The 12,378-nt window shown below is 45.7% G+C and overlaps 1 protein-coding gene across 2 annotated transcripts in view; it reads right to left on the bottom strand.

Annotated features, from left to right (window-relative positions):
* Positions 1-12,164, bottom strand: part of LOC148019389 (Melibiase family protein) — a 211,256-nt gene extending 199,092 nt beyond the window's left edge. The window contains exons 1-3 of one of the 2 annotated variants that reach the window (XM_087661037.1): positions 11,773-12,164; positions 10,502-10,679; positions 10,126-10,380 (exon numbers count right to left, since the gene is read on the bottom strand). In XM_087661037.1, coding sequence (XP_087517163.1) covers positions 10,126-10,380; positions 10,502-10,679; positions 11,773-11,840 — 501 coding nt within the window. In that variant the 5' untranslated portion in view covers positions 11,841-12,164. The remainder of the gene's footprint in view (positions 1-10,125; positions 10,381-10,501; positions 10,680-11,772) is intronic. The other variant, XM_087661036.1, reaches the window with a different exon arrangement.
* Between the last annotated feature and the right edge of the window lie 214 nt (positions 12,165-12,378).

Genomic DNA, 12,378 nt, shown 5'->3' with positions numbered 1-12,378 from the left:
AGCACAAGCTCACCCTCGCCCAGGCTCAACGGGTTGGAAAGGTACTTCTAGGCAGCTCGCATACTTACTGGGAGCATGCCATAGGTGCCCACCGCAAGAGGGGAGGCGTATGCATCTCTATTGGCCCGAGTCTCACCACTTGTGTATGAGACCACGAGACGATAGTAGCAGGAAGGGTTCTATGGATCAGATTGGATATTGGGGACTCGTGTATTGGAGTCCTCAATGTCTATGCCCCTACGGAGGTTAGGGCACACAGCAGGTTCTAGGTGGAGATTGCAGCTGGACTCCCAGAGGTGGACTCCTAGATTGTTGGAGGAGATTTCAGCAACCTGGAGGCTTTGGAGGACCAGCAAGGCTGAGAAAGAAACTACCAGGGCATGGCTGGGGAGGAGCAGGAGGCATGGGAGGTCTTTTTACTTGCAGTCGGAGCACGTGATGCCTGGAAAGACCCTGCCTTCCACAGGAGGGAGAGGTCATTGGACTTCTCCTGGGGATATAGGCGGCTAGGTGGAGCCCTGCTGGAGCGGTTGGACAGGTTTTATATGGGAGAGTGGGGAGGCTCTCGTGGAGGAGCAATTGGTAGGCACCACGTTATCTGATCACTGCCCGGTTCTCTTGACACTTGATCCCCCAAAATCCGCCCTAGATACACGATCGTGTCAGATTCCTGACTCGATCTATAGGAGGGAGGAGGTGTCCAGACAGATAGAGTAGATTTGGACCAGAGAGTGGGTCAAGAGGGACAGGATAGCAGAGGAGGTTGCAGAGGTCCTAGCCAAGTCAAGCAGAATCTGCCAAGAGGCAATCGTACAGGCCAGGCAGCAGTGCTGGGAGGAGAAGAGAGCACTCCGGTGGGACCTTGCAGCCACGCAGAGATTATTGCAAGAGGCACGAGGGGACCCCATCCTCCACCCACAGGAGGTAGGCGCGCGTGCAAGGAGTTCTTCCAGGTGCACCAACCCTGCACCACAGGAGAGCAGATACGCAGCCTTAGGGATCAGTATGGGAGGACCCATTCTAGCCCTGATGGGGTGATGGAGATTGCACGCGCCTCTTCCAGCAAGAGACAGCTTCAACTAGAGGACAGAGATGTAGACAACAAGTATGAGATCACACCCCTCCCTCATCACAGAGAAGATAGGACACGCCCTCCTAGCCCCCTTCACAGAGAAGGAACTAGAGGAGGCTTTCCATACACAAGATGGGCAGAAATGCCCAGGGGAGGATGGCCTCTCTAAGGCTTTCTTCACTATCTACTGGGATGTGGTGAAGGACCCCCTATTGAGGACTTATTGTCAGTGGCCTATAAGGCATTGGCAAAGATGATTGGTAGGCAATTACGCCATGTGCTTCCAGATATCATTCCTAACACATAGACAAGCTTTGTCCAGGATAGAAGCGTCCTAGACAATGTATTTACATTCTTTGAGGCGATAGAGTGGGCTCAGCACAGTGGGCAGAGACTGGCAGTACTACTCTTGGATTTCGAGAAAGCTTATGACAGGGTGGACTGGGATTTCCTAGAGGGCACCATGGTGAAGTTGGGATTCCCCCACGCTTGGATTCCCGGGGTCTCCGGCCTGTACAAATCAGCCACCAGCAGGGTTCTCATAGGCAGAAGGCAAGGGGAGGAGTTTCGGCTGGAGAGATCAGTCCGACAGGGCTGTCCCCTGCCCCATACCTGTTCCTACTCTTTGCAGAGGTGATGTCTCACTTCCTCAAGTCACGAGTGAGCGGACTACGCAGCCTCCGACTTCCAGTGAGAGAGGAGACTGAGTTGTTAGACTCAGAGTACGCAGACGACACAGGCCTCTACATAGAGGACAATGAGGTGATGCTTGAGAGAATGAGGCTGGCTCTTGATGTGTTCTCGTTGCAGTGGATGCGAAAATCAACTGGCAAAGGTTGGTTGGTTTCCTGACAAACCCGGACTCCAGCACGGAGTGGGGCGTCCACCTGGGATTTAGATAGGTGAGCAGAGGGCAGACCATCCGATACTTAGGGTTCCAAGTGGGACTCGACATCACTCCTGCCTAGCAATTTCTTCCTGTCCTAGATTCTATTCGGAGGAAACTCCTAGCGGCGGCATGGTACATCGCCTCGTGTTGGTGCTTCTCCTCATCGTGCGTAGGGCAGCTTCGCAGCCTAGTGCGGAATTTCCTTTGGTCTGGTTCTGATGGCTCCAGGGACTCCAAGGCCAAGGTGGCGTGGGCGACCATCATACGACATCAATCAGAGGGAGGGCTTGGGATCATAGACCCAGAATATCAGAGTATGGCCCTCTTGGGCAAGCTAATTGTCCGCGATCTCACACCAGGCAGGTAGACCTAGAAGGTCTTACTACAGGAGGGCCTTCAGGACTATAAACCAAGGCTTGGCGGTGAGTGGAGGCCGTCCCTGAGATGGATCTTCACTTCAGCCCAGATCACCCCCCCCGATCACCTTTCCTGCGGAGCCTACTCCATGTGTGGCAGGCCCTCCGTAAGGCCCTAATCCAGAGCCCCCCAGGTTGCCAAGAGGAAATAGACCATCAGCCGGTGATCTGGAACCTCCAGGTCAAAGAGAGGGAAGGGGCACAGATAGGTGAGCGCCCCCACATCCAGTGGGCTGGGTGGGAGGCTGGCCCGGCTTGTTCCATCAGGACATGGCGGGAGGTGTACAGGATGGCAAACGAGGAGGTGCTGCAGCGCGTATCAGGTTGCACGAGAGGAGTGGAGTTGAGGAGAAGAGAGATAGACGCAGCAATACCTCCAGAGTGGCTTGCTCCCCCGATACAAGAGCCGATAGAGACCGGGGAGGTATGGACAGCTAGGTTCTCTCCAGCAAGCGTCCCTCTTTAGGTGGCAGGTAGAGTGAGTGGGGCCCCCCAAGGGACCTCCTTCGCCATTCAGGAGGGGGGACGTCCCGTCTAGCCCTTGACAGAGGGCACCAAGATGAGGGGATTGCCACCCTTTCGTGGAGGAGGATTCAGATGGTGGGTCTTCAGGGGAAGACTTGGCGACTAGACCCCTATGTTTTCTGGAAGGAGCTCAAGGAGTGGCGCCTTTGGATCTGGGAGGGTAGATCACTTGATGAGCTAGAGTGGGATCCAGGAGAGTGGCAATGGCCGGCCTCTGCGGTCGCCAAAAAGCCACCCAGGTTCCTAGAGTATACTGCCAGGATTGGCAGACGTACTGATGCAGGAGGATATGGATTGGGCGCCGTCACGCAGCAAGCACTGGGCGGAGCATAGCATCACGGAGCCCTTCCGACGGACCTTCTGGCACCGCCTATGGGATAGCTGGAGGCCAAGGAGGGTATCGTATTTTTTACGGCTGGTGGCACATGGAGGCTTGGCAGTGGAAAGCTGGCTTGCCCAGATGCAGAAGGAGGGAGGTTGTAAGCGCTGCACACAGCAACCTCTGGAAACCCCAAAGCACTGCCTTTGGTCTTGTGAGGAGGTGCAACTCATGTGGGGAGGAGCATGCCGTATCCTTCGACGTATAGCGCCCAGCCTTGGGTGTATTTCATGGGGAGCCTTCTGTTGGCAGGCAGTCAACCAGGGCCGTCACCTTTTGTATGAGGCCGGGATGCAGAACACGATATTCATAATCGAGGCAGAGTCGTGCACAGTGGTCGGTCTGGAGGCTTTACCCATCCGCCAGATACCGGAGCCCACATCAGACCGCTCAGAGATATGGGAGATCATAGGGAGACTTACTGGATGGCATATTTGGAAGGTGCGATGCCAGGTGGCTTTTGGCGGAGAGAGACTTTCAGCACTTGCGACCTTAGCAGAGCTATGGACCTCCATCATCCATTCCCTCCGCGGCCGATGGGATCAGGTGCAGGGCAAGTCCAGGGCTCGTCAAGAGCTCCATGGTCACTTCATGCGTACCTGGGGCGGCCAGGGCCTGTTCTTTGTGATGCAGGCAGGCAGCCCCATTTGGCGATATACCCACATCCCCCCTAGACCGCCTTGAGAGGCTTGTATACATGATGTACTGGTGACTCTGCTTCAGCCCCAGCTAGTCTGTTGAGCAGGAGCACTCTGTTGTAATCAGCTTTTTGAGTAATATAATCAGCCACATTTTACTTGCAAAAAAATAAAGAATACAATGCTCATAGGCCACTCTCTACTAATTTTACACAAAAGTTTCCCATCGAATTGCAAAAGTTGACCCATGTATTCCTTAAAAAGGCTGTGCTTGAGAAAGGAAATATGTAGCTTCAATGGCATTCTGTCCAAAAATTGGTGATACATACGCACTAGTTGAAGCAGTAATCTCCACCCTGACATAAGCAAGCCCTCAGACAAGAAGCTATCATCATGCATAACACACACTCTGTTCCAAGTTGTTACAGGCTGAGTAGAATCAACACTGAAACTTGGACCTTGAGGTTTCTAAACCAGTCTACCTATCTTGGTTTAGAAGATGACACTTGTGTCATCCAATCATGTCTTTTAGGTCCATCCATCAGACAATGAAGTGACGTCATGTGATGCTGCTCACAACAAATGTTGAAATCACCTATAATAAGATGTAAATGACCCAAAGACAATGAATCACTTTTGAGTCCTCCACAATGAGCTTCATGCATATCCAATATTTGGAGCATACAACCCAAAAGCTCAAAGAATCACCCCGATATGTGATCTCAGTAGTCAACATCCACCAGCCACATCATTTTGTATCACTAGAAGCTGCGAGTGTTCACATTTTATCATCACAAACCCCAATTGCATAGGGGACAAGCCCATTTGACCATTGATTTTTATGCTCCATAGCACACAACACATCCCAAGAAGACAACATCAATGTCTTCCAAAATACACTAAGCATTGGAGGGAGAAATTTGCTCTATCATTCCATCAAACAAACTTCATTAATCAATCAACATATATCAGATGCAAGGAGACAGCCTCCCTTGCTTATTTGTCACCGCTGCTTTTGCAAATGTATCAACCAAGTAATCTCCCAAATCTACAAGTCAGTTCTGCAATCCAGGAGGGTGAGACAGTTTTTGCAAATCTCTGTTAATAGCCTCAGTCACAAGGCATAATAGCTCTATCCCTCTTATCAAAATTGATTCTTCTTGAGGCTTGACTCAAAACCCCAAATGTGGTCTCAAACTATATTGAAAACCATGCTATTGGGATCCAACAAGATTATCTCCCATGAGAGATCAAGATAGTGTTAATGCTCAACATGCATAAGTAGATATGTGTCTGATGGTCCTGCTTGAGTGCCTTGCTGCATAACATATCACCTGCCACTTCTTGCCATTATGCCTCATCATCATTTGGATGTTCATTTAAGCATATCTAGGGCCAAACCAACAGTGGTTTTAGGCTTCTTACCCTTTTGATCACCCTTATTTTCAACATTTTCAGTTTGCTGCTATTCAGGACAATCCTTGGCTATATATCCTTCCTATTCAAAAATGAAACATTTACTTGCAAACATTGATTCTCTGCGTTTTACAGCACTTTTCCATGTTCCTCTTTGTCCTTTTTGCCTTTTTCCAACATTAGAATCAAATTCTTCTGTTTCTCAGTGTGAGACTTCTTTTCAAAGGTACTCATCAACCATGCAAATGCAAACAATTGCTTAAACTATACACATGTTGATGCTCCTCCACCCTGCATGAAAAGTTATATCCACCACTCCATAGTATTACCCTTCAAGAAGGTGGCTGCCTTACACACTTTTGATGACTCAATGAGGTTCCCTTCCGAGTATGCAACATCAAATTTTTGAATGAAGGTCAGTGCCTTCAACTTATCTTGTGTGCCATTGAAAGTTTCAAACTTCAGTACTTTACCACCCTCATCGAAGTCCTCTACTTTCCCTTTTGGAGCCATATTATCATAAACAGGTGGCTATAAAAAGGGTATATTGGCTAAATAAAGCGTTCATTGGACTTGCACCGATTCCATTAGCCCCAAACACACTAGGGATAGCAAATGCATTCCTACATATTTCCATTTGTCCACTGGGGCCCTTACCAACATGGTTATGCATCAAATTGTGCATTCCAACAACCACGCCGGGGTACATCTGACCACGCATGGCATGCATTCCTTGCTGCATATCAAGTGCATTCGGGTCATGCATGACCAATGCCATACCATGATCACCCATTGCAAGGAAAATAGAACCACTTCCAAAGTACCCAGAATGCCCAGCATTGGAATACGTTCCTTGTCGTCCAAAAGGCATTGGATGGCATTTCGAAGACTACCATGCATCTGTTGTACTTGCCCCAATCTCAATATTTTCTTCCACTCATTATTAGCATCTTGTACTTGTTGAGGTGGTGTTGTCTCAACTTTTAGAGACTCATGCTGTCCTCTGTGGATACAAGCTCACAAAGATCATCTATGTCCCATAAATAAGCCTCTCAATTGGTGGAAAGGAATCTTTCAATATCTGGAGAAGCAGAATGCCTTTGACAAAAACAATGAACTTGCGGAGATGTTTGGTGGGTGCACTCCTTATTGTTATATTGGTTACCAGACCTGCTTACAGTTGCTTCTCCTCTAGTTGATTGAAATCATAACCTAGCACCATAAGGTGTAGTAGAACTTGATCAATGGTTTCACACTTCACATGTGTTCCCCATGCTTTGGCTCCTGTTATTGAAGAACTGTAGAATCTCCAGGACAACACACTGTTCATACTACATGATGATGGCACGCATCAAGGTCCTCCCCAAAAGGCATGATTGCTTGATTTTTCAAATCTCAGAAATCCTGCAATATAATTATTGTGATCTCCACAGTCCAATCAAACTAGCTTTAAAGAATCAAAATGAAACATATTTAGCTTCTACCATGCCACTCAGCTGCTTGCCAAAAGTGTTCCAAAAGCCAAGGGGCAAAATTTATCATATCTTTGGTCATTTCCAGCTGCAAAGGCCTTCCTGGAAATTTTCCACCTCCAAGCAGCTGGCTAGCCTGATATTTTCTAACGAAGATCCAATCTAGATCTGTGGAAGGCACGTTCCCTCTTACCTTCTGATCCTCCTTTGACAAGGCTATCTTACAAATTAGGTGCTTTCCTACCATTAAAGCATGTAACCATCTTCTTGTATCATATTGGGCTTGATTCAACCATCCTTGGAGATGACCAAACCCATACAAAAGCACCACTTGAATACTTGAGTCTGGCAACATACATCACCTTTTAATAGACTGGTATTGATCAATCTGAATAGCACTTGTTACTCCATGTATGCAATGCACTACCGATTGGTCCCTGCAAACAGCCTCTACCCTTTCAAACCTATGTTGGTACCTTAATACCTTGATTTCCTTATCAATTTATGCTCTCATGTATCTTTCATGGGACACTGATCAGATAAATTAACACCTTGATTCGGCTACCAGCATGAGCTAATATCTTACATGCAGAATGGGTCATATATTGAAATAGAAGTCTTCCTAGCATACATCCAATGACCATATCTCTTTCCGCGGAAACGAATGACTACCCACAAGTGTCATCACATGCCATCAGTGAGTTCCCACACTCAATGTTGGAACCCATAGTCTGGTCATTATCCTAGGAATTAAAAGGTGAGATATTCAGGATCCAGAAAGGGATGATGTGGTAGTTTACTTGCAGTTGAAGATGAACAACATTAGGAAACTTTCTGCAGGCATAGAGGTGTCTACTCCAATGGTAACATGGGCATTTTCCATTCATCAAGTGGCAGGTTATCCTAGAACTCACAAAACCATGGAGTACCTATCAAGTTAGCTTGTGGATAACCAAATTTCCAATTTAAAGCCTCTCAAGGATCTTATGGAAAGCAAAGAGTGGCAATGGACTAAGTTCCATGACTTAAACTTATCATATAACTAGACTCTTGTAACAAGTGTGGCAGAGCTTGAAAGTGGGAACCCTACAAAAGCGATACACGATTCCAGCATGAGGATTCTGATGAGGAGTATCAAGATTCTTGTTTGATTAGTGAGGTGAGAAAAGAAGTAGAGACCATAGAATATGATACGGATGGAAGACTAATTGAGCAAATCAGAGTGAATACTAGAGTAGAGATATGTGATAACATTTTTTTGAGTTTCATAGATTTCCTAGAGGCACTATGTGGAGATACACTGGTTATATCATGCAAAGTGGCTATGAGCTGAGCACCTCACACCTATCCCTCACATGAGCCTCGATATGGTGAGCATTTTCTGACTTTAGAATACTCTTGACTGTGGGTTAACCATCCTTTCCCATAGGGGAATTGTGCGTTATAGACTTCTACCATGGTTCAGCCAACACAGAATCTGGGTGCCAATGAAAATCGGTCTCCCCTCACAAAAAAAGTGTTTCTTCCACCCTTCATCTTCACTTACATGTGTGTGGGCTATCCTACCACAGTTACCTTTTTAAATCACCAGAGTAAGCTATTCAGAAGCTCATGCGGGCTATCCTACCACAGTTACCTTTAGATGGGTTTTCTCCAAGTCTTACTGGAATAGTTCATTTGGTCAGTAAAAGATCAGCAAGAGCTAAAGTAGATAGTTTGTTGATTGTTCAGCCCACAAAGAAGAGTCGTCTGAAAAAGGTTAGCAGATAAAAACAGCAAATGGCTGAGTTGGCCATCTAAAAAGACCGGTTAAGGATCATCAACATAGTTGGCCTTTATCCAACTAAGTCCCTAATACTACTTGTTATGGGCATGATATGAGAGATTCTGCTGGCTCATAAGTGAGTAAAGATTCATTTCTAAGCCTGCAAAAATTATCTGCTGGAATTCCAAAATCTCAATGTTAAGTTATGGTTTTTATCAACAAGGGGCAAAGTAGCTTGTTTACTGATCATGCAGCCCACAAAGAAGAGGGGTATGGTCATTGTGGATCTATAATTAGAGCAGTCCTAAGCAAATGTATTAACAATGGGCTTCCTCTGGTAGTAGAACCCTGTATGGAGCTCTCGATGCATGGATAATAGGGGTTACAATCCCAATTCAGGACAATGATCCTTCAGTACCTTTGATGCATAAATTGTAAGGGTGCACTACCTTTGATAGGATGGAACCAAATTTTGCAACGCTTTGAGATGGAAAATTGTTCTCTCAAGTTTGGGTTTGGAGTGTTTTTTTAAGTGGAGCGGAGAAGGGAGAGAAGAGTAAGAGTGCTTGCAAGCAAGCAGAGTATAGATCATACATTCTGAATGACACTCAAACACCCAATCAGCTGTATACTGGAGTTTCCTTTAAAAGCAAAGATCAGCTCATTGCATCACCTAGTCTCCTTACTTTATACCTGAATGGACAATTTCTGACATATCACTTTGCTAATGCATGGGCCTGCCATTGGTCATTTTTCCATGAGCCCATACTAGAGCCCCTTTGTGGTTCTCTCTGTGAAGACATTCAAGTGTGAGGGTTTTCAAATTTTCACCCTGCACATGTTTTCAGTAATGAGGTTTGCAGATTTTTCCTACCAAATTGATCTCTCCTTCTCTTTTAAGTAGTTTCTCTTGATCTGGACTTTTGAATAATGCTCTATGATTAGTTTTGTAATCTATTTCTCTTAATCTAGACCTTTTGGTAAGCCTTAAGTGATTTATTCTTGTTTGCCAATAGAAAAAATCCTGTCCCTAACTCTTCCATTAATAAAATAGTATCTCTAAGTTGTTTTATCCAAATGTGTAAATTTTAAGCTACTCAGGTGTGATAAGATAAATAAAGTACTAGTATGATAAGATAAGTAAACAACAATTAATTCAGTAGGATAGTATGCAAGCCATCCACATGCACCATGGAAAAGCCCCATTGTGCGGATACATTTGGCTTGCAGTTCCTATAGCAAAAGGACACAAGCATCCCATGCTGTGAATAAGAAATGGCACCCTGGAAGTGTGCATGGCACTCACTTTCCCCAACACACTGCTAGTGTCTGATCAGAAATGACGGAATGTTCAAATATGGTCTTTGGACTAGGCATAAGTTCATTAAGGAGCACCAACATGGGAAGACAATCCAGTGACCACAAGAAAAGAAAAGAGTTCTAAACGTGACTAAGTTCATGTAAACATGGATTGACTAATTAATCATTTCACTTGTTAACAGATGACCTGGGCTAAGTGCAGCTGACAGCACAAAAGGGTTTTGATATTTGACCTGCATCCCAAGGATGGGAGTGTTTTCTTGTACAGCTTGCATGCTGATTCCTCTCATAACATGGATTCCAAACTTTAGCCCCATGGCATGAACTTGATCTGCTACCCATTTGAAGCCCTGGCCATTAGCTGAAGAAGGCCAACGTGCAGGATCGGGAATTGGACGACCCCATTCATCAATGGTGTCAAATCCCGGTGCTTTGACGGATGCTCCTGCTTCTTTCTTCCTATACCAAAGGAAGTCCACGACAACATACTGCAGAGCAAGCATGCCATTGCATCCATCATCACCAGAAATCAAATATACTATTGATGGACTGGTTGGCTAAACCAACAAGATTTTTCACACAGTTTTTTTTGTCAAAGATAAGATGTACCTCATATCCAAATGGGAGAAGCTTCTCAGCAACAGCATGAGCATTGCGAAGGAACTCGTCTTCTGAGATGACCCATGAGTATGAGTCATATGAATTCCAACCACGTGGAGGGCTGGCAGCCAGCTGGCCATTGAAGTTCGAGTGCACTGTTGCTGCTGCTGCTGCATATGCAGAATGCCTGCAGGGAGAATAGGCAAGATCAATTATGGCCTATGCATGGAAAATGGGATGCAATCAAACTCCAGCAGGATTGAGCTACTGGTACAAGCTTTCAGTACACCCTTCCGACTCCTACTGAGCCTGGCTGTCCATCAAGGTTGGTCACTTTATCATATGGATATGAGGGTGTCGTTCAGAATATTTACTTGGATGAGGTCTATGCAGCTCAGCCATTGGGATTCTCCATTCTGGGCCTTGAGGGAAAAGTATTTTGCTTACAGCAAGCTCCCCATTCACTGTACCATCAAATGGATAAATTCGCTAAGGAACCCTTCCCACCCCCCAGGATGTTCCTTGGATGAGGTCTATGCAGCTCAGCCACTAGAGTTCTCCATTGTAGGCCCTGAGTACGAAATATTTTACTTATGAAAAGCTATTTATAGGCTGAAGCAAGTTCCCCATTCATGACACCATCAGATGGATAATTTCCTCAAGGAACGTTCATTCTGTACGCTTGCTCACCCCTGCCCACCCCCCTTACCTCCACTTACCCCACCCACCTACACCTGATAATTATTATTATTCAGATATCTGCAGAAATGCAGTTAAGTATTAATTAGATATCTAGATAGCTAATTATTATTGATATGTCCACAGGAATTCAGCTATCCCACCTGCACCCCACTATCCTCATCTATTCCCCTTTACTCATTCCCTCGTCCCCCACCCTAGCCCTCTTCCCCCAAGCTCCCCAGCTCACCCCTCCATTGCTCCGCAGCTAACTATTGTTCATATATCCACAGAAATACAGTTTATTATGAATTAGATATCCATATAGTTGCAGCTAATTATAATCGAGATGTCCCTTCCCCCAAACCCCCAGCTCAAAGCCCCCCCACCCAGCCAACCACCACTACTCCGCACTACATTCTGGTAAGTGTTAATCAGACATGCACAGAAATGTACTTGTAATGACCATTAATTAGATATCCACTTAGTTGCAGTTATATGTTATTGATACGTCCACAGGAATACAGCTAATAAACGACATATATATTTTCTGGGCAAATCGATTAAATAGCAACTTCCATTGATTCCTTCGATTTGATTACCTGCAACAACACACCGTGGCAAGCACAGGAAAACCCAGGAGGAAAAGCTTGCACCAGAGGGAGTTCATGATGATGGTGGTTGAATATTGCCTCGGTTAGATGATAGACACACTGGTTCCAGTACCGAGCAATTGGAAGATGGAGAACATGATCAGATGAGCAGATTCAGTTTTGTTTGAAAAGAATTTCCTCTGACCAACCTAGCTTTCTTGCGAGCGATAGCTAGTACTGTCAGATTCGCCACCTTGGCTTCTTGAAAAGACGTCTCGGTTCTCTTTATAGAGAGAGAGAGAGTGTGTGTGTGTGTGTGTGTGTGGTGACTACGTCAAGTTCACTCCACCATACTAATACCAACAACAACAAAGAGAGAGAGAGAGAGAGAGAGAGAGTGGTGACTAATACCAACAACAAAGAAAACACAAAGAGAGGCCTTGCATACAACGCTTCGAGAGTGCAAAACGTGAACTTCCTTTGTATGCAAAGCATGGGAGTTCCACACATGAAATTTTACATGGAATTAAAGGGGGTCCGTTCTCCACTTCTCCATTTTTGTTGTGCATTATTTTAGTATTTTCTCTCATTTTTGCATTGTGGTATGCTATAGTA

Source organism: Lygodium microphyllum, chromosome 20 (genome assembly GCF_053477565.2).
Source record: "Lygodium microphyllum isolate KBCC chromosome 20, Lygodium_microphyllum_v1.1.10, whole genome shotgun sequence".
Classification (NCBI taxonomy): domain Eukaryota; kingdom Viridiplantae; phylum Streptophyta; class Polypodiopsida; order Schizaeales; family Lygodiaceae; genus Lygodium; species Lygodium microphyllum.
The sequence above is the reverse complement of the archived record's forward strand: the minus strand, read 5'-3'. Positions and strand labels throughout refer to the sequence as shown.